Source organism: Lynx canadensis, chromosome X (genome assembly GCF_007474595.2).
Source record: "Lynx canadensis isolate LIC74 chromosome X, mLynCan4.pri.v2, whole genome shotgun sequence".
In the NCBI taxonomy this organism is placed as follows: domain Eukaryota; kingdom Metazoa; phylum Chordata; class Mammalia; order Carnivora; family Felidae; genus Lynx; species Lynx canadensis.
The window spans coordinates 46246841-46270093 of record NC_044321.2 but is presented as its reverse complement, the minus strand read 5'-3'; the positions used below and the strand labels follow the sequence as shown (position 1 = coordinate 46270093).

At 36.8% G+C, this 23253-nt stretch overlaps 1 protein-coding gene across 1 annotated transcript in view; it reads left to right on the top strand.

Annotated features, from left to right (window-relative positions):
• The window catches only part of FAM120C (family with sequence similarity 120C), a 110846-nt gene that overhangs the window by 53724 nt on the left and 33869 nt on the right, over positions 1–23253 (top strand). Inside the window, exons 9-10 of the mRNA XM_030305314.1 lie at positions 336–507; positions 16224–16473. Of these exons, the coding sequence (XP_030161174.1) occupies positions 336–507; positions 16224–16473 (422 nt within the window). The remainder of the gene's footprint in view (positions 1–335; positions 508–16223; positions 16474–23253) is intronic.

Genomic DNA, 23253 nt, shown 5'->3' with positions numbered 1-23253 from the left:
TTTATGCCCTTGTTCTTTACCTCTTCCTCTATTTCTTCAGAGCTTTGTTCCCTTCCTCCAGTCTTACTATACAAGTCCATCCCCCAACAAAATGTCCAAGATGGACTTAACCCATTTATTCAGCTATAGTCAGTCATAGCACAGACTCTAAAAACCGTAGCTTTTATGCTGGTTATGGTTATCTAGGCCTTTTAGTCTGAAACTCTGTTAAATACAAGTAGCAAATTTAGTAGCTAGGCTATAGAGGCTGTAGTTCATGACTGATTCTTCTCAGCTCAATTCCAAACCTTGAGGTAACTCATTTTGTTCTTTCCCCTGGACCATTTTCTTATTAGGGTGAGATTAAGATCCCCGTATGTATTGAAGATGAGTGTAACATGGAGCTGCCTCCAGCTGCTCTCCTGTTCCGGTCAGCTCGTCAGTACGTATATGGGGTCCTTTTCAGTCTGGCAGAAACACAACGGAAAATGGAACGCCTAGCTATACGGCGGCGGCTACCTGTGGAAGGTAAGTATTGTTTTAACTTCAACAGTTCTCTCAAAGTTTGGTGTGGAACAAAAACATCTGTGCAAGCACATCATACCTGTGACAATGGAGCAGTCTTTGAGAAAATGCATAATTCGCCAGAATACATATTGGTATGGCAAATGCATTAACTTAAGCCTCAGTTCTTTAATCATTAAGCATTCAGAGTAGCTACTACTTATTAAAACCATGCTGGACTTTGGGAATGTAGAGGTGTATCTGACATGGTTTCTCCTCCTCAGTAAGGATCTGTTTGGGATTTGATCCTGTAGAGTTGGAGCCATTGAGGTGTTTTAAGCTGCAGAGTGACATGGTCAAATTAGTGTGTTCAAAAGAACCCTCTAGATTTCTGCTTCTGGGAAGATAGAGTACATATACTGTCCTTATTCCTCCTGCTAAATACACCTAAAAGCCCAGGATATTATATATATAACAAGTACAAGACATTCTAGAAGGTAAAGAGAAGAAGTCAGAGTGGCTAAGGACTTTGGGATCCAAGGAATAATGCAGTGGTGAGTTCCCTGGGTTTTCTTATTGCTGCATATATCTTAGACTAGGTGTGAGACCAGCTGGCAGCCCAGAAACACCAACAGGTACAGACCAGTAAAAGCCCCAAGAAATGCCTTCTCTCTCTAGTCAAAGGACCCAAAAGAAACAACCTAGCAAACAGAAAATTTTTAGGTAATAACTAATCTGCTCTAGCCAAACACCACAGAAAAACTGCAGCCAACCATCACCCCTAGTAGCAAAGACTGGATGAAGAGCCTAGACTTCTACTCTTGTCAGACTGCAACAAGCAAGAGGAGGAGCTGAATGTGGAGCCAGGACTTTCACTCCCACTTGGCAGTGATGACAAAGCATCCCCCTTCACTCAACAGAGTGATGTCAGAAAAGACCTGCTAAAACACAAAATTAAAATAAGACCCAGAGTCTTTTAATATAATACCCCAAATGTCCAGGTTTCAATGGAAAATCCCTCTTCATACTAAGAAACAGAAAGATTTCAAACTGCGATCTCAAAATAACCAAAGAAAGAAAATCAATAGATGCCTACATTGAGATAACACAGATGGTTCAGTTACCTAGCAGGGATTTCGAAGCAGCCATTGTAAAAATGCTTTGACAAACAATTCTGAATATGTTTGATACAAATTAAAATCAGAAAGTCTTAGCAAAGAAATAGGAGATATAAAGAAGAAATGGAAATTAAGAACTAAAAAATACAATAACAAAATACTTAATAGTTGAGTTAAACAGCAAATTGGAGACAATAGAAGAAATAGTGAATTTGGAGATAGAACAATAGAAATTACCCAATCTGAATAATAGAAAATACACTGAAAAAAAATGAACAGCGACCAGTAAAACTAGAACAAAAGGTCTAATATTTGTATCATCAGAGTTCCAGAAAGACAGAAGAAAGAGGGTGGGGCTGCAGGAGGATTCAAATAAATAATGGCTGAAATATTATCAAATTTGGGAAAAACAGAATCAGCCCACAGAGTCAGGAAGCTGAGTGAATTATCCACAGTATAAACCCAAAGAAATCCTTGCTAAGATCTATCATGGTGAAACCTTTGAAAGCTAAAGACAAAAATTATTGAAAGCAGACAGACAGAAACAATGCTTTACCTATAGGGGCAAAATAATATGACAGCTGATCTCTCATCAGAACCCAGATTCCAGGAGGAAGTAGCACAACACTTTCTAGGGCTGAAAGAAAAGAAATCAGTTCAGAATTCTATATCAAACAAAAACATCCTCCAGGAATGTAGGGGACATCAACACATTCTCAGATAAAGGAAAACTAGGATAATTTTTCACAAGTAGCGCTAATGTAAAAGGATGGCTAACGGTATCCATCTGCACAAAAAGGCAATGATAAAAGGAGAAATATTGGGAGGAGCTTGGGAACATGGCAGAATAGGAGGACCCAGAGCTCACTCCATCCCACATTTCAACTAGATATCATCCGCATCCAAGTTAATAAATTGGAGAGTGATCTAAAGACCAGCAGAAGAAACTCCACAACTAAATATAGAGAAGAAGCTGCATTTGAAAGATTAGGAAGGTCAGAAAGGTGGAGTGAGGCTGCCCACCGAAGGGAGGGAGCTGCATGCACAGAGAGGACAGAGGACCTTCACACCAGGGAGTTTCCACAGGAAAAAACTAATCCCCATTGCTTTTGGCTTTAAGAAACAGCGGAGCAGAATTCCGTTAGTTTGTAAAATCTGTGGGACTTGGAAGCTGGAGCTTTAAAAATCTGTTTACTGGGGCACCTGGGTAGCTCAGTCCATTGAGCCTCTAATTCTTGATTTCAGCTCAGGTCATGATCTTGCAGTTCCTGAGTTTGAGCCCTGCATTGGGCTCTTCACTGACAGTGCAGAGCCTGCTTGGGATTCTCTCTCTCCCTCTCTCTCTGCCCCTCCCCTGATCTCGCTCTCTCTCTCTCTCTCTCTCTCTCTCAAAATAAATAAATAAACTTTAAAAAAGTACTAAAAGTCTCCTGAGTCAACACTGAGCCAACTGAGAGGGTGAGTGACAGTCGGGTTGCTGCCCTTAAGGAAACAGCAGGCTGGGTGGAGAGGCAACATAAAAACAGCAGTTTACACAGCTCTAGAGGCAAATAGGAGACAGATATGTTCATATTTATTTCTGAGCATGTTGGGAGACTTCAGAAATGAGGGAGCTGGCAGGTGCCACTTTCCTCCCCTACCTCCCAGCATAAGCACAGAGACACCTGCTGGAGGTAGGACTGCACAGACATTTGGTACCTAACCCACTAGCAGTGCAAGGACTTGCCCACTCCAGGCCTGCTGGCCTCAGCCCTGGGCTCAGGGCAGATTTTGTTAAAGCTGAGTAGGTGCCCCACCCAGCCACCAGGTGCACAGCTGCCACCGAGCACCAGGCATGTCTGCCATGCAGTGCTTAGCTGCGTGGCCCCAGGCACACTTGTGTGTTCCTAAGCCACGTGCCCCCAGTCACCTTTGTGTGTCTGCCCAGCCAAGTGCCCATAGGCACCATATTGCACCATGTCCACCATGCACCCCTGGCTGCTATTGTATGTGTGGTTGCCCAGGGCACAACCCCTAGCCACTGCAGCACTTAAAGAGATCTGACCCAGCACACATTTTGCTAATACTGTCGCCCTGCTCCCATTCTCTGGTGGGCATGCCCCCCCCCCACTCCAGGCTGGCTTGCTTGGGTCCCACTAACACCACAGGGAGCAAGTACAGCCCACAACAGGCAGAGAGTCAGTGCAGACGACTACATGGAAAGGAAAAGTGACTCAGACACAACAGCAGGGCATAAGCAACATACCTAGGATACTGTCCTAAAGTGCCAGATTCTGGTGAACAGGGGACCTCCACCACAGGGCACTCCAGGACTGAATCTTCATAAATTCACTATTTTCAAGAACAGAAGACACAACTGACTTTCTTAACACAGAGAAATTGATACAGAGAGGCAGACAAAATGAAGAAACAAATTTATCCCAAATGAAAGAAATGATAAGTCCACAGCCATAGATCTAAGCAAAACAGATATAAGTAACATGCCAGATAAAGAAATTAAAGCAATGATCATAAGGATACTCACTGGACTTGAGAAAAGAGTGGAAGACATGAGTGTGACACTTCACACAGAGATAAGGAATGACATAACAACAATAAAGGGCACAATAAATGAGATGAGAAACACACTTGATGGAATGAACAGCAGGATAGGAGAAGCAGAGGAACAAATTAGTAACCTAGAAGACAGAGTAATGGAAAGTAATCAAGCTGAACAAAGGAGAGAGAAAAGAATTATGCAAAATGAGAATAGACTTGGGGAACTCATTGACTCCATTAAATGTACTAACATTTGTATTATAGGAGTCTTAGAAGAAGAAGAAAGAGAAAGGTGGTCAGAAAATTTATTTGAATAATAGCTGAAAACTTCCCTAATCTGCGGAAAGAGATATTCCGATTGAGGAGGTATAGAGAACCTCCAACAAAATCAAGAAAACCACACCAATACTAAGACATATTGTAATTAAATTTATAAAATATAGTGATAAAAAATCTAAAAGTAGCAAGACCAAAGAAGTCATTAACTTACAAGGGAAAACCCATAATTTTTCAATAAAAATTTAGAAAGCCAAAAGGGAGTGGCATGATATATTCAAAGTGCTGACTGGGAAAAATCAGTAGCCAAGAATACTCTATCCGGCAAGGTTTTCATTCAGAATACAAGGAGAAATAGAGTTTTACAGACACACAAAACTAAAGGAGTTTGTGACCACTAAACCAACTCTGCAAGAAATATTAAAAGGCATATTATGAGTAAAAAGAAGATACCAAAAGTGACAATATAGAGGTAGGAAACACAAAAGCAGTAAAAATGAATTTTTCTGTAAAAAATAAGTCAAGGAACTCACAAAAAAATGATATGCAATATAATAACATATACATAAAATGTGAGGAGGGAGAAAATGGTTCAAACATAAATGACCATCAACTTAATATAGACTCCTATATGCAGAAGAGGTTATATACAAACCTAATGGTAACCATATATGAAAAACCATTACTAAATATACAAAGAATAAAGAGAAAGAAATCCAAATACAGCACTAAAGAAAATCAGCAAAACGTGAAAGAGACAAAGACAGGAAAGGATCAGAAAACATCTTCAGAAACAACCAGAAAATGTAATAAAATGGCAATAAATACATATCTATCAATAATTACTTTGAATGTAAATGGACTAAATGCTCCAATCAAAAGACATAGGGTGGTAGGGAGGTGGGTGGGAGAGTGGGCTAAATGGGTGATGGGTGTTAAGGAGAGCAGTTGTTGTGATGAGCACTGGATGTTATATATAAGTCATGAATCACTAAATTCTACGCCTGAAACCAATTTTACCATATATTTTAACTAGTATTTAAATAAAAACTTGAAAAGAAAAAGACATAGGTTAGCAGAGTGGATAAAAAACAAAACCCATCTATATGCTGCCTACAAGAGACCCATTTAAAAATTTTTTTACATTTATTCATTTTTGAGAGACAGAGACAGAGCACAAGTGGGGGAGGGGTAGAGAGAGGGAGACACAGAATCTGAAGCAGGCTCCAGGCTCTGAGCTATCAGCACAGAGCCCAACGTGGGGCTCGAACCCACAGACTGGGGGACCATGACCTGAGCCGAAGTTGGATGCTTAACCGACTGAGCCACCCAGGCAACCCTCAAAGAAACCCATTTTAGACCTAAAGACACCCACACATAGAAAGTGAGAGAGGGTGGAGAAACATCTATCATGCAAATAGATGTCAAAACAAAGCCAGGGTAACAATACTTCTACCGGACAAAACAGACTTTAAAAGAAAGACTGTAACAAGGGAAAAAGGAAGACGCTATATAATAATAAAGGGGACAATCCAACAAAAAGATATAACAATTGTAAATATTTGTGCAACCAAGACAGGAGCACCTAAATACATAAAGGAACTAATTCGGAATAATACAATGATAGTATGGGACTTTAACACCCCAATTATGCCAGTGGAGAAATGATCTAAACAGAACATCACCAAGGAAACAATGATTTTGAATCACACTAGAACAGATGAAATTAAAATATCCATTCAAAACATTCCATACTAAAATAGCAGAATACACTTTCTTTTCAAGTATGCAAGGAACATTCTCCATAATAGATCACATATTAGGCCACAATACAAATCTCAAAAAATTCAAGATCAAAGTCATACCTTGCATACTTTCTGACCACAATGCTATGAAAGTAGAAGTCAACCACAAGAAAACATCTGGAAAGACCACAAATACATGGAGGTTAAATAACATGCTACTAAACAATGAATAGGTCAGCCAGGAGATAAAAGAAGAATTTAAAAAGTACATGGAAACAAGTGAAAATGAAAGCACGATAATCCAAAAGGTCTGGGATGCAGCAAAAGTGGTACTTAAGAGGGAAGTTTATAGCAATACAGGCCTACATCAAGAAACAAGAAAAATCTCAGATAAACAACCAAACCTTACACCTAAAGGATCTAGAAAAAGAAGAACAAACAAAACCTAAAACTAGCAGAAAGAAAGAAATAATAAAGATTAGAGCAGTAGTAAATGATATAGAAACCAGAAAAATAATACTAGAGCAGGTCAGTGAAGCCAGGAGCTGGTTCTTTGAAAAGATCAATAAAATTGATAAATCTCTAGTCAGACTTACCCAGAAAAAAGAGAAAGGTCTTAAATAAATAAAATTACAAATGAGAGAGGAGAAATAACAACCAAAAACACAGAAATATGAACAATTATGAGAGAATATTATGAAAAACTATATGCCAACAAATTGGACAACTAGAAGAAATGGATAAATTCTCAGAAACATATAAACTACCAAAACAAAAACAGGAAGAAATAGAAAATTTGAATAGATTGATAACCAGCAAGAAAATTGAGTCAGTAATCAAAAATTCACCCAACAAACAAAAGTCCAGGACCATATGGGTTCACAGGCAAATTCTACCAAACATTTAAAGAATAGTTAGGAGCACCTGGGTGGCTCAGTCCATTAAGTGTCTGACTCTTGATTTCAGCTCAGGTCATGATCTCACAGTTGTGAGATCAAGCCCCACATTGGGCTCTATGCTGGGATTCTCCCTCTTCCTCTCCCTTTGCCCCTGCCCCACTCATGTGCTCACTCTCAAAAAGAAAGAAAGAAAGAAAGAAAGAAAGAAAGAAAGAAAGAGACTAGTTAATGCCCATACTTCTTGAACTATTCCAGAAAATAGAAAAGGAAACCTTCAAATTCATTCTATGAGCCCAGTATTACCCTGATACCAAAACCAGTTAAAGACACCACTAGAAAAGAGAACTACAGGCCAATATCTCTTATGAATATAGACATAAAAATCCTCAACAAATACTAGCATACCAAATCCAACAACACATTCAAAGAAATCATTCACCATGATCAATGGGATTTATATCTGTGTTGCAAGGAGTGGTTTAATATTCACAAATCAATCAATGTGATACATCATTAAAAGGATAACCATATGATCATTTCAATAGATGCAGAGAAAGCATTTGACAGGGTACAGGATCCATTTATGATAAAAACCCTCAACAAAATAGAGTTAGAGAAAACATACCTGAACATGGTAAAGGCCATCTATGAAAAACCTACAGTTAACATCATCCTTAATGGGGAAGAACTAAGAGCTTTTCCTCTAAGGTCAGCAACAAGACAAAGGATGTCCACTCTTACCACTTTTATTCAACATAGTACTGGATGGTCTAGCCACAGCAGTCAGACAACAAAAAGAAATAAAAAGAATCCACATCAGTAAGGAAGATGTAAAACTCTCACTGTTTGCAGAGGACGTGATACTATATATAGAAAACCCTAAAGGCTCCACCAAAAACTGCTAGAACTGATAAAGAAATTCAGTAAAATCACAGGAATCAAAATCAATGTACAGAAATCTGTTGCATTTCTATACACCAATAATGAAGCAGCAAAAAGAGAAATTAATAATCTTATTTACAATTGTACCCAAAATAATAAGATTTGGTTAGGAATAAGCCTAACCAAAGAGGTGAAAGACCTGTACTGTGAAAACTATAAAATACTGATGAAAGAAATTGAAAATGTCATACAGAAATGGAAAGACATTCCATGCTCCTGGATTAGAGGAACAAATATTGTTAAAATGTCTTTACTACCTAAAGCAATCTACACATTTAATGCAATCCCTATCAAAATACCAACAGCATTTTTCACATAGCTAGAATAAACAATCCTAAAATCTGTATGGAACCACCAAAGACCCTGAATAGCCAAAGCAACCTTCAATAAGAAAAGCAAAGCTGGAGGCATCACAATTCCAAACTTCAAGTTATATTACAAAGCTGTAGTAAATCAAAAAGCATAGTACTGACACAAAAATAGACACATAGATCAATGGAATAGAACACAAAATTCAGAAATAAACCCACAATTATATGGTCAATTAATCTTCACCAAAGCAGAAACAATATACAGTGGAAAAAGTCTCTTCAACAAATGCTATTGGGAAAATTGGGCAGCACCATTCAAAAGAATGAAACTGGACCACTTACTTATACACAAAAATAAGTTCGAAATAGATTAAAGACCTAAATGTGAGACCCAAAATCATAAAAATCTTAGAAGAGTACACATGCAGTAACTTCTTTCACACTAGTCATAGCAACTTTTTTCTAGATATGTCACCTGAGGCAAGGGAAACAAAAACAAAAACTATTAGGATTACATCTACATAAAAAGCTTCTGCACAGCAAAGGAAACAATCAAGAAAACTAAAAGGCAACCTCCAGAATGGGAGAAGATATTTGCAAATGATATATTTCATAAAAGGGCTAGTATCTAAAATATATGAAGAACTTACAAAACTCAACACCCAAAAAACAAATAACCCAATTATTAAATGGGCAGAAGACATGAACAGACATGTCTCCAAAGAAGACATCCACATGGCCAATAGACACATGAAAAGATGCTCATCAGGGGAATGCAAATCAAAATTACAATGAGATGTTACTTCACACCTGTCAGAATGGCCAAAATCAACAACACAGGAAACAATAGGTATTGTCAAGAATGTGGAGAAAGATGAACCCTCTTGCACCATTGATGGGAATGCAAACTCATGCAGCCACTGTGGCAGGCAGTGTGGAGGAGGTTCCTCAGAAATTTAAGACTAGAACTCCTTTATGATCCAGCAATCTCATTAATGGACATTTACCCAAATGATACAGAAACACTAATTCAAAGGGATACATGTACCCTTTTGTTTATAGCAGCATTATTTATTATAGCCATTTTATGGAAGCAGCCCAAGTGTCCAACAATCGGTGAATGGATGAAGATGTGGTGTGTATGTTTGTGTGTGTGTGTGTGTGTGTGTGTGTGTGTGTGTTTAATATTGCATTGGATTATATATTGGAATATTATTCAGCCCTAAAAAGTAATGAAATATTGCCATTTGCAATGATACCAATGAAGCTAGAGAGTATAATGCTAAGCAAAATAAGTCAGAGAACGACAAATACCATATGGTTTCACTCATGTGGAATTTAAAGAACAAAACAAACAAGGGAAAAAATTGAAAGAGAGACATAGTCCAAGCAAGAAACAGACTTTTCACTACAGGGAATAAATAAAATCATGGTTACCAGAGGGGAGGAAGTTGGGGAGATGGGGATGGAAATTAAAGAGTGCACTTGTGATGAGCACAGGGTGATGTATGGAAGTGTTGAATCATTGTATTTTACACCTGAAACTAAAATAACACTGTATGTTAAGTAACCGGAATTAAAATAGACAGTTAGAAATAGAAGGATTCTTGTAACATCAGGAAGGAAATACAATGGAAAGAACAAAAATGTAGATAAATACAGTCATCTTTGCTTTTCTTGAGTTTTCACAGTGAAAGCAAAACTATCACTGCTTAATGTGGTTCTCAATGTCTGTAGAGAAAATATTTAAGACAATTGTAAGTGGGGAAGGTTAAAAGGGACATAACAGGTCAGGTTTTTATACTTCACTTGAACCAGTAAAATGTCAACACCAGTAGACTTTGGTGAGTTAGGTGTAAATAATGCAGTGCCTAGAAAATGCACTGGAAAAGCTGTACACAGAGAAACACTCAAAAACACTATAGATAAATCAACATGAAATTCTAAAATAAGAACATGTAACCTATAGAAAAGGGAGAAAAAGAAAGCAGAGATAGGAAAATGGAGAGAACAAACAAAACAAATGATAGACTTAAGCTCTAACATATCAATAATTACATTAAATTTAAGTGTTCTAATTACACAAATTAAAATACAGACATTGACAGATTGGATAAAAATCATTACCCAATTATATGTTGTCTACAAAAAAATTCACTTCAAATATAAATGATAGAGGTATGTTGAAAGTAGAAGGATGGAAAATTATATATCATGAAAACATTAATGAAAAGAAATCAGGAATGGCTGTATTAATACCACATAAAATGGACTTCAGAGCAAAGCAAATTGCCAGGGAAAGAGAGGGACATGATATACTGGTAAGAGGGTCAATATACCAAGAAGACTAGCAATCCTAAATGTGTATCACCAAACAGAGCCACAAAATATGTGATGCAACAACTGAGAAAACTTAAATGAAAAAAAGGCAAATCCCCAATTATAATTAGAGACTTCAACTCCCCTTTCAATAATGAATAGAACAACTAGACAGAAAATCATCAGTAATATAGAACTCAACAACCATCAATTGATTCTTAATATAACATGCAGCAAGAGCAAAATGCATGTTCTTTTCCATGCCCACAGAACATATACCAAGATGGATCATATCCTGGGCCATAAAACAAACCTGGATAAATTTAAGAGAATTAAAACTATACAGGGTATATTCTCAGACCACTATGAAATCAAATTAGAAATCAACAACAGAAAGATAACAGGAAAATCTAGAAATACTTGGAAGATAACAAAGCACTTTTATCCAAACCTTGGGTCAAATAGCAAAACTTTTTTTAAAATCTTTTTTTAGTGTTTTATTTATTCTTGAGAGAGAGAGAGAGAGAGCGAGCGCACAAGCGGGGGAGGGGCAGAGAGAGAGGGAGACACAGAATCCGAAGCAGGCTCCAGGCTCCAAGGAAAGTCCAATGCAGGGCTCGAACTCACAAACCGTGAGGCCATGACCTGAGCCGAAGTCGGACGCTTAACCAACTGAGCCACCCAGGTGCTCCCAAATAGCCAGTCTTAAGGGAAAGAAGGAAATACATGGAACTAAATGAAAATAAAAATACAGCATATTAAAATCTGTGGTATGGAGCTAAATTTCTGAAAAGGAAATTTATAGTCCTAAATGCTCAAATTAGAAAAAGGGATAAATTTCTAATCTGTCCTCTGAATTTTCACCTCAAGAAACAAGAAGAGGAGAAAGCTAAACCTACAGCAAACTAAAATGAAGAAATAATAAAGGGCAAAGGTCAGTGGAATTGGAAACAGAAAAATAACAGAAAAATCAGTGAAACAAAAACTTGATTCTTTGAAAAAAACAATGAAATTGATGAAATTCTAGCAAGACCACAATAAGGAAAATAGAGAATATACAAATTACTAATATCAAGAATGAGGCAGGAGATAACACCACAGTGCCTACAGACATCAAAAGGATTATATGGGAATACTGTAAACAACTCTACACATAAATTTGACAACTTAAACAAAATGGATCAATTCTCAAAATTACAAACTACCAAAACACACCTGATATGAAATAGATAATTTGAATAGCCCTGTAAATATTAATAAAATTTAATTTAACATTTCCCAAAAAAGAAATCTGACTGAATTAGTTTCACTAGAGAATTCTACCATATTTTTAACAAATACTTAATTGTCAAATCACTATGTTGTATACTTGAAACTAATAGAACATTGTATGTCAATTATATTTCAATAATAAAATTTTATATTATTTTTTAATTTTTATTTATTTTTGAGAGAGAGATACAGACAGACAGAGCATGAGCATGGGAAGGGCAGAGAGAGGGAAACACAGAATCTGAAGCAAGCTCCAGGCTGTGAGCTGTCAGTGCAGAGCCCAACGACAGGCTTGAACTCCTGAACTGTGAGATCATGACCTGAGCCGAAGTCAAACTCTCAACCTATTGAGCCACCCAGGCACCCCTAATTTTGTTAATGTAAACTCTACAGCCAACATGGGGCTTGAACTCATGACCCCAAGATCGAGAGTTGGATGCTGTACCAACTGAGCCATCCAGGCACCCCTCAATAATTAATTTTTTTAAAAAAGAGTAGATAGAGACTGTCTCATAAATCTTTTTATTTCCAGCAGTGCTTTGCACAATCAGGCACTTATTGTGGACAATAAATATTTAAATTAAATTAAAAAGAATTACCATCAATTCTATACCATCTTTTTCAGAAAATAGGAGAGAACACTTCCCAAATCATTCTACAAAGCCAGTATTACCATGATAGTACAATCAGATAAAGACAGTACATAAAAATAATACTTCACACCAATATCCTTTGTCAATATAGATGTAAAAGTTCTTAACAAGGTATTAGTCAATAGAATTCAGCAATATATAAAAAGAATTACACACCATAGTAATTTGGTAGGGTTTGTTCTATTTTGCAAAACTAGTTCAATATTTGAAAAATCAGTCTATGTAATCCACCATACAAACAGGATAAAGAAGAAAAATAATATGGTCATCTCAATGGATGCAGAAAAATATTTAACAAAATTCAACAACCATTCATGAAAAAAAAACTCCCCAAAAAACTAGGAGTAGAGGTGAATGCCTATAACTTGATAAAAAAACATCTACAAAAACCCTTCAGCCAACATTACACTTAATGGTGAAAGACTAAATGTTTTTCTCCTAAAATTAGGAGCAAGTCTAGTTATGCCCTACTGCAGCTCTTCAGCATAGTACTGGAAGTTCTAGCCAGCACAAGAAGGCAAGAAAACGAAATAGAAGGCATACAGATCAGAAAGGAAAAAATAAAACTGTCCCTAATTGTAGATGACATAGCTTATGTAGAAAATCCCAATTGACAACAAAACTGCTAGAACTAATGAGTGAATTCATCAAGGTTGTAGGATATACAATAAACATACTAAAATGAATTCTATTTCTATACACTAACAATGAATATGGGGCACTGAAATAAATACAATACCATTTATAACTCCTCCAACAAATGGAGTACTTAGGTATAAATTTAACAAAAGATGTTCAAGATCTGTATGCTGAAAATTATAAAATGCTGATGAACGAAATTGGTGAAGACCTACATAAATGGAGAGACATAGATCTCCTTGAATTGGAAGATTCAACATAGTAAAATGTCAATTCTCTCCAAATTGATATACAGGTTTAACACAATTCCTATCCAAATCCCAGCAGGATTCTCTGTAGATATATAGAAGATTATTTTTTTAAGTTTATTTATTTTGAGAGAGGGACAGTGCAAGCAGGGGAGAGGCAGACAGAGGGAGAGAGAGAGAATCCCAAGCAGGCTCAGCACTGTCCACACAGAGCCCAGTGTGGGGCTCAAACCCACAAACTGTGAGATCATGACCTGAGCCGACATCAAGAGTTGGATGCTTAACATTTATATGGAAAGACTTAGGAATTAGAATATCTAAAACATTTTTTGAAAAGAAATAAGTTGGGAGGAATCACTCTACCTTGATTACAAAACTTACCATGTAGCTACAATAATTAAGACTGTGTGGTGTTGGTAGTGGTATAGACACATAGATTAGTGGAACAGAATAGGGAACCCAGAAATAGCCCCATACAAGTACAGCCAACTGATTTTTGACAAAGCTGCAGAAGTACTTCATTAGAGGAAGGATAGTCTTTTTAACAAATGGTACTAGATCAATTGGACATCAGTAGGTGAACAAATACCACATATCTAGACTACTATCTAAAATATACAAAGAACTCTCAAAACTGAGCATTATGAAAACTGCCCAATTGAGCATTATGAAAATTGTCCAATTAGAAGATCAGCAAAAGAATGCTGACATTTCACTGAAGAAGATATACATGGCAAATAAAGACATGAAAGGATGTTCAACATCATTAGCCATTAAAGAATTACAAATTAAGGGGGTGCCTGGGTGGCTCCGTGGTTTAAGCATCTGACTTTGGCTCAGGTTATGATCTCACGGCTTGTGGGTTCAAGTCCCACGTTGGGATCTATGCTGCTGACAGCTCAGAGCCTGGAGCCTGCTTCGGATTCTGCATCTCCCTCTCTCTCTTTCTGTCTGCCCTTCCCCCACTCACGTTCTGTCTCTGTCTCTCTCTCTCTCAAAAATAAAATTTTTTAAATTTTCTAATAAAATTTTTTAAAAAAGAATTGCAAATTAAAGCCACAATTATATATAACTACATACTTATTACAATGGCTAAAATTAATAATTTTATTCATTTGGATTGGATGTGGAGAAACTGGATCACCGATAAACTGTTGGTAGGAATATAAGATGGTACCACGACTCTAGAAAGTAATTTGGCCATTTCCTTTCAAAACTTAAAATAGACTTACAATGCAACCTAGCACTTATACTTTTGGGCATTTATCTCAGAGAAAGGAAGATTTATTTTCATGCAGGAACTTACACACAAATATTCATAGCAGCTTCATTCATAATAGCCACAAACTGGAAGAACCCAGATGTCCTTCAAAAGGTAAATGGTGAAACTGTGGTACATCCATACCATGAAATACTACTTGGTAAAAAAACAAAAAACAAAAAACGTACTGATACATGCAACAACATGGATGGATCCCAAAAGCATTATGCCAAGTGCAAATGCCAATCTCAAAAGGTTGCATACTATAGGAGTCCATTTATTTAACATTCTCAAATTGACAAAATTGTAGGGATGGAGAACAGATTAGTAGTTGCCAGGGATTAGAGATGGTGCTGGAGGGTGTTGGGTGTGACCATAAAAGGGGTAGCATAAGGGAGATCTTTGTGGTAATTGAATAGTTCTGTATCTTAACCTACTGAGCCACTCAGGCACCCTGAATACTTCTGCATCTTGATTGCAGTGGTGGTTGCACAAAACTACATGTGACCTAGAACTATCCACACAATTATACCAGTGTCAGCTTCTTAGCTTTGATATTATAATTGTTTTAGATACAATCTTTGGGGGAAACTGGGTAAAGGGTACATAGGACCTCTCTCTACTATCTTTGCAACTCCCTGTGAATCTATATTTCAAATTAAAAAGTTTTTTAAGAAGAGCACTCTCATGGTGGTGGAGCATGCGTATGAGGTAGACTAGACAGAATGAAGGCAGGGACAAGTCTCCAGAATTGTTGTCAGGTGAAAGATGATGAGATCTGAACCTCTGTACTATTTGTTGTGATAAAGACAAGGGGACAGATAAAAAAGGATGATAAGGTAATAGAATCAGCAGGACCTTGGCAATAACCAGATGTGAAGCAGATAAAGGATAGTGTGGACTCTGGGATGACTTCCAGGTTTCTAGCTTGGGTAATTGAGGAAATGCTGGATGTCTTCAGTAAAACAGGCCATAGCTTAAGAGCCTGAAGTATACTAGAAGTAGACAGAAGCCATGTTTTCCTTGTCTGTTAAACCTTCAAAAATCTAAAAGATATTTTTTTGAGAATTTTTTGAAATTCTTTAAAGTCCTTTAGAGTATCCCACAATCTGTTATGAAGCCAGATATTTATGTAATTCCTCCTTGGACTTCTTTCCTTGCCTAGCCTAGTACATTTACTTAAATGGGTTTCAACATAATTAACTGTGTGACTTTGAGCCTTTATTTTTTCAATGAAAAAAGAGCACTGTGTTTTATGATAATGTAGTTACAATACTTCTCTCTCGGGATTAGAGTTCTGAGTTTTGAGAAGTAAATGACATTTACATTCATATGTAAAGTACCTAACACATATCAAACATCTATTAAGTGCTGTTCCTACTGCTAACAATAAAAATTCTAATGACAAAAAATAAAAAGATGTTGAAATGGGACAGATCCTGTCACTTGCGGCCAGAAATTTTACAGAAATGCTCAGGAATTTTCTAGAGCCTGTTTTTCCTCAATTTCTGTTTTCCAGTTCCTTCAGTGATCCTCAAAGAGTGGTCTGCCTATAAAGGGAAGTCACCTCAAACCCCCGAGCTGGTGTCTGCACTGACATTTCGGGAATGGACTTGCCCAAATCTCAAGAAGCTCTGGCTCGGCAAAGCAGTGGAGGACAAGAACAGAAGGATGCGGGCCTTCCTGGCCTGTATGAAGTCAGATACCCCCAGTATGCTCAATCCAGCTAATGTCCCAACCCATCTGCTGCTCATGTGCTGCGTACTCCGGTAAGCCATGGGACAGGGAAGTGACCGGTTCAGTTCTCTTTTACTTTTGTCACATTTCCCTTAAGCATGTGTTTTTATGGTGTTTGGGGATGGGGAGGTTATCGTTTGAAGTTCAGCTTAGAATTCAGAAACGCTGAAATTGATTGCCATGATAGTTTCTTCAGTTCATGATCCTCTGTCATCATCAGTTCATTCATGACCTGCATGAACTTTTATATTTGGTTTTATATTTGGCTTTTGTCTCCTTCAGTCTTTATTCATGATCTTATTCACTTCTCTTCTCTTCCCACAGTTACCCACTCTTGGGTATTTGGTGTGTGTCCTTTCATGCCATTTGCCATGTATTTATTAAGACATATGTGTATCCATAGTCTATAGTGTTGTTTGTATATGTAGATTTTTTCCTTTTGTTAAAAGTTTATTTTTTATTTTTATTTATTTTGAGAGAGAGAGAGAGAGCAAGCAGGGGAGGGGCAGAGAGAGAGGGAGACAGAATCCCAGGGAGGTTCCATGTTGTCAGTGCAAAGCCCGATGCGGTGCTCGAACTCACAAACCAGGAGATCATAACCTGAGCTGAAATCAAAAGTTGGGCACTTAACCGACTGAGCCACCCAGGTGCCCCGATTTTTTTTCCTTTTTTTTCAACATGAAAGATATTGTGCTGTACATATCATTCTATTTCTTTTTTTTCTACTCAGTGTTATTTTTGATATCCATCCATACTCCTACATGGTTCATTCCTCGTAACTGCTGGATTACGTTCCTTCATATAGTAATGTCACAGTATTTTATTTATTGATTTCCAGTTCTTGGGTATTATAAACAGTGCTACAGGAAATCTCTTCATAGAAGTCTTTGTTTCTTTATGTTCCTGTACCAGTTTATCTGAAGTATATACTCAGGAGTAGAATTCCTGGATCCTATAAAATATGCATATAGGTTTTTCACCCAATATTGCCATGTTGCTCTAGATCGTATTCATACTAATCTAGTCCTGTGAACAACACATAAGGGCTTCTATTCTTCATAGTACTGCCAGTACTGATATCATATAACTTCTTAACTTTCGCTAGTCCAGTGGGCTTCAAGTAGTATCTTTGATTTTAATTTGCATTTATTTGACTACAGATGAGGTGAGCTTCTATTTCATACAGATTACTTGTTTTCTCATTCTCTGAAGTGCCTATTTATTTACCTTGCAAATTTTCTTTTAGGTTACTTGTCTTTTTCTTGCCAATTACAGAAGTTTCTTGTCAAATGTGTGTGTGTATACATATACATATATAGCAAATATCATTTCTATATCTGTGTGTATATCAAATATATTTTCCAGTCACAGTTTTTCAAAACTACATACAATGTCTTTGTTGAACAAAAGTATTTCCTTTTCACCAATATTTTTATTGCTATAACTTCACACACACAGAACAGTTGGAAGAATAGTATGATGAACACTCATAAGCCCACCAGTCAGATTCTATAATTAATATTTTACTAAACTTGCTTTATCCTATATAACCGGCCATCTGTCCTTCTATAGCCATCCATTTATCCAGCATTTTCAGTGCATTTTCAAGTAAATTGCAGATATCATGTACTTCATCCCTCACCAAGAAATATTTAATTTTGGTTTTGTCAGACACTTTTCAAATTGTACCCTTGTGGTGTATGCTTTTGGGATCTTATTTAATAAATTCTTCCCTACCCCTGGGTCATAAAGATAGTTTTCTACATTTTTTAATGTTTGTTTATTTTTGAAAGAGACACAGAGTGTGAGTGGGGGAGGGTCAGAGAGAGGGAGACACAGAATCTGAAGGCAGGCTCCAGGCTCTGAGCTGTCAGCACAGAGCCCAATGCAAAACTCGAACTCACGAACAGTGAGATCAGACCTGAGCTGAAGTCAGATGGTTAACCAACTGAGCCACCCAGGCACCCCAATACTTTTCTACATTTTTAATAGTTTTATAACGTTGCCTTCCATGTCAGGTCTTTAATTATAGTAGGTATCTATTCTATATATGCTGTAGGCAAGGATCTGATTTTATTTTCTTTACATAATAAGCTAGTTTTCCCAACTCCATTTATTAAATGATCTTTTCTTTCCCCACTGATGTATATTACCACCTTTCTTGTGTACCATGTTTCTATATATGCATTAGTCCATTCCTGAACTCATTTTTTTCCATTGTCTATTTGAACTCTGGCCAGGATCACATTGTTTCAATTATGATAGGTTTTTAATTTGCCTTAATATCAGATAGGACAAATCTCTACTCTGTGCTTTCTTGTTTCAGACATGTACTAATTATTTCTGAATCACGTGATCTTTATTCTAATACATGTAATTTAGAATTAGTCCAGTTTCCACACTATCTGGTTGGGTTTTTTGGTGTATATTTTTGTCAATAAATTCAATTTATAGATTAATTTGGGGACAGTTGACATCTTTATCATGTTAAGGGTTCCCATCCAAAGATCATAGTTTACCCATCCCTTTATTTAGGTCTCTTCCTTTATGTCTTAGTAGAGTTAATTTGTTTCCATAGAGGTCTTCTGTGTTTTAAAGTTCTGTACTTGATATATATTGTTGTGATTATGGATGACAATTCTGTTTTCTGTTACACTTTCTGATTGTTTATTTGCTGATATATAGGAAGTAAATTTATGTACAGAGAAGTCAGTCTCTACAAGACATCAGAGGATTATAGAGCATTGAGCTTTGAAATTGGACAGACTTTAGTTTGAATTCTGGCTCTGCAGCTTTTCAGTTTGGATAAGTCACTTTAACCTTTAGAACATCCATTCCCTCAACATAAATGGGTATAATAATCCTTATTTCTCAAAGCTGTTTGAGGATTGAGGTAATAAATGTGGAGGCCCTATCACATAATAGATGCTTCATATTTGTTAATTTTCTAACTGCCTTGAGATTAAAATTGGTGATGTAAGTCTTACCAATAGGAATAATGACAGGATTCATTCCTCCTAACTTCTAAAATGTTCTTGGGCCACAGCCCTGCATTGTCCATATTAACTCTGGAATTATATGTTTTGTTTACTTTTATTCTCAGAAGTACAGTACTAGCTCATTTTTCCATTTATTTGATTCTCTAGGTTTTTTTTGGAACACCTCCAGGGACATGAAAATAACAATGGCTTATGAATAGCTATAATAGCTATCACAAGACAAGGCTGTAATGGTCTAAAAGGTTCCATTTGCTTTCCCTGAAGAGAACCCCCTAGCTTCCTGCTCAACCTATTTATTCTTAATATATACACATTTCTGACAATTTGGCTATCTGATTTCCTAGTGTACGGCAGATCAGAAGTGGCAAATTATAAGGGAGGTGAGACAAGGAGTAGGACCTATTCTTAGAACCAGCCTCAATGACAGTAATGAAAAGTAATAGCTTAAAAGCTGCCTAAAAGCAGGGGAAAAGATATAAAGATTACTTTTAAAAAGACCTAAGAACCCATTTAGTGTAGGGGGAAACTGCCCTGTATAAATCAGTAACCCATATAAGATCATTAGTAAAGCACAAGGCAATAATCAGTGTTCATAAAATCATCAAGAACAGGTTCTATAATATTACATGTTATGTACCTGGCAGTGTGCTAAGTCAGCCCTTTCTGTTCAGTGCTACTAATCTTCATAATAGTGCTAAAAACTAAATATTATTTACCTCCATTTATTGTTGAGGGAACAAAGGCTCAAAGAGAAGTGACTTGTGCAAAGGTTACATAGCTAGTAATGGGTAGTGCAAGAGTTGGAACCCAAGTCTCTCCAACTCCCGATTCCTATGCTCTTTAAAAGACAAAATGGCAGGAAAATAGTCTTAAAGATTAACATAAAATCTAAACTTCTCAGTTTAGCTGAGAAATAGAACAGAAGTAGAACCTGAAATTTGACAAGGTCATCCTTCTAGACCTTGTGTAAGGTTGAGGAATCTTTTCTGAGAAATAATTTAATTCTTTTAGGAAGCAGTGGGTTTGTTATCAGCTCTAATAGGGCATTGGAGTTAACCAAGTGCCATCCTAATATGTAAAGAGTAAAGACAGATAAGAACTTGTTTTTTTTCGCTTGACAGAATAATTCCGAAGTTTATTCGGAAAAGCAAATGAATAAGAATAGCTTGGGATTGAAAAACAAGAGCAATCTTGGCTCAAACAAAGAAAAATGTTTTATAAACTTACACTAAAATGAATTGTTACTGGCATAAAAATTGACAGGTTATTGTTTTAGAGCAGATAATACTGATTAAGATCCTAGACACGTGATAACTTAACATGATAACTTAAAATATGGTAAAGGAAGCTTCACAAATCAATGAGGAATAGATGAAGTTTTAAATAATTGTTGAGAAAATTGTATTGGTATTTGGAGAGAAAACATCAAGTTAGGGCCTCGCCTCTACTAAATTCCAGATGGATTTATTATAGAGATAAATGTAAAGGAAAAAAGATAAAACATAGAATAAAAACTAAGCAATGATTTAACTGATCTTGAGACAAGAAAGGAATTTTTTTTAATGAAAAATAAATAAAGAAGCCTCAAGTCCAGGGCAGTATCAAAAACAATAGCAATATCAGGGAAGGCCAGCACCTCTGTTTCCAGTGACTGCCATACACCATGCTAAAAATTTGGGAGATGTGGGCAACAAGACAATCATAAAGGGCTTTGATAAACTGCTTTATATTCCTGGAGATCTGAGATGTACATGCATAGGGCTATATACACACTCAAAAGAAACTGGGAGAAAGTCCCAATTATATATGCCTCCTAGGCTGAACATGAGACTTGCACAAGGTAAAAATCAAAGCGCAACTTATAACTGCCTAAAATTTTAATGCATGCCGCAATCTACACTTAGATCCCCTTGGCAAAAATGGAAGCTTTATTGGCTCAAGATGTTTCTGCACAACCTTTGACTAATTGTTGGCTGATCATTAAGCTATGCTGATCCAAAAGAGATGCCTAGGAAATTAGTCTTAAAAATGAAATAAAGAGTTAAAAATAAAAACAAAAATCTAAGCAGGGATATCAAGCCACCCACTGAAGGAGGGACAGGCTCTCCAAAATTAGTCTAGACATGTCACTAAACAAACAAAGCACCAGCAACAACAATTCTTGGAGAGAGTTGCTACAATATATTATTGAAACCGTCCACTGTCCAAAAAAATTGTAAGATTTGCAAAGAAATAATGTGTGGCTAATACACAAGCAAAAAGCACTCAATAGAAATGGTCTTGAAGGGAATATGGCTGTAGGACATAGTAAGTAAGGACTTTTAATCACCTATAATAAATACATTCAAAGAACTAAAGAAAACCATATTTATTTATTTTTTATTTTTTTTTTCAACGTTTATTTATTTTTGGGACAGCGAGAGACAGAGCATGAACGGGGGAGGGGCAGAGAGAGAGGGAGACACAGAATCGGAAACAGGCTCCAGGCTCTGAGCCATCAGCCCAGAGCCCGACGCGGGGCTCGAACCCACGGACCGCGAGATCGTGACCTGGCTGAAGTCGGACGCTTAACCGACTGCGCCACCCAGGCGCCCCAAGAAAACCATATTTAAAGAATTAAAGGGTTCTACTCCTGAAACCAGTACTACACGGTATGTTAACTAACTTGAATTTGAATTTAAATAAATAAAAAATTTTGATTACAGTGACTATCAAATTGAGAATAGCAATAAAGAGATAGAAATTCAAAAAGAAACCAAATAGATATTCTGGAACTGAAAAATACAATAGTTGAAATGAAAAATTAACTTGAAGGAAAGGGCTGAATAGCAGTTTTGAACTGAGAGAAGAAAAAGATCAGTGAATTCGAAGGCAGATAAATAGAGATTACCCAATCTGAAGAACAGAATGTAAAAATGAAAAGAGACCTATAGGATATCAGACATAGCAACATATGCCTAAGAGGTGACCCAAGAGAAAGGGGGATGGTTAAAAAAATATGTGAGGAAATAAGAATTGAAAACTTCCCAAATTTGATGAAAAACATAAACCTACACATTCAAGTTTAAGAACTCCAAATGTCAACTCAATGATCCACACTTAGGGGTGCCAGGGTGGCTCCGTCGGTTAAGCGTCTGACTTCGGCTCAGGTCATGACCTTACGGTCGGTGAGTTCGAGCCCCGCGTCGGGCTCTGTGCTGACAGCTCAGAGCCTGGAGCCTGCTTCAGATTCTGTGTCTCCCTCTCTCTCTGACCCTACCCCGTTCATGCTCTGTCTCTGTCTCAAAAATAAATAAACATTAAAAAAAATTAAAAAAAAAAAAGATCCCCACTTAGACACTGTTAAAAGACAAACACAGTCTTGAAAGAAGCATGAGAAAAACAATGTATCACAAAGGAATCAGAAGAAGATTAACAATAATCAAAAGGTAGAAGTAACCCATTTACACTGATGGATGCATTGATAAAATGTCATATATACATAAAATGGAATATTATTCAGCCTTAAAAAAGAAGGAAATTCTGACACATGCTACAACATGGCTGAACCTTGAAGACATTATACTTAAGTGAACTAAACCAGTCAATAAAAACAAATATGGTGTGATTCAACTTATATGAGGTACTTAGAGTAGTCAGATTCAGAAATAGAAAGTAAAATGGTGATTTCCAGGGGTCTGCAGTTGGGGGAATAGGGTGTGTTTAGTGGATATGAGTTTCAAGTTGGGAAGAATAAAAAGTTATGCATATGGATGGTGGTAATGGTGTAAATGTCCTTAATGTGCTTAATGCCACTGCAAATGTACACTGAAA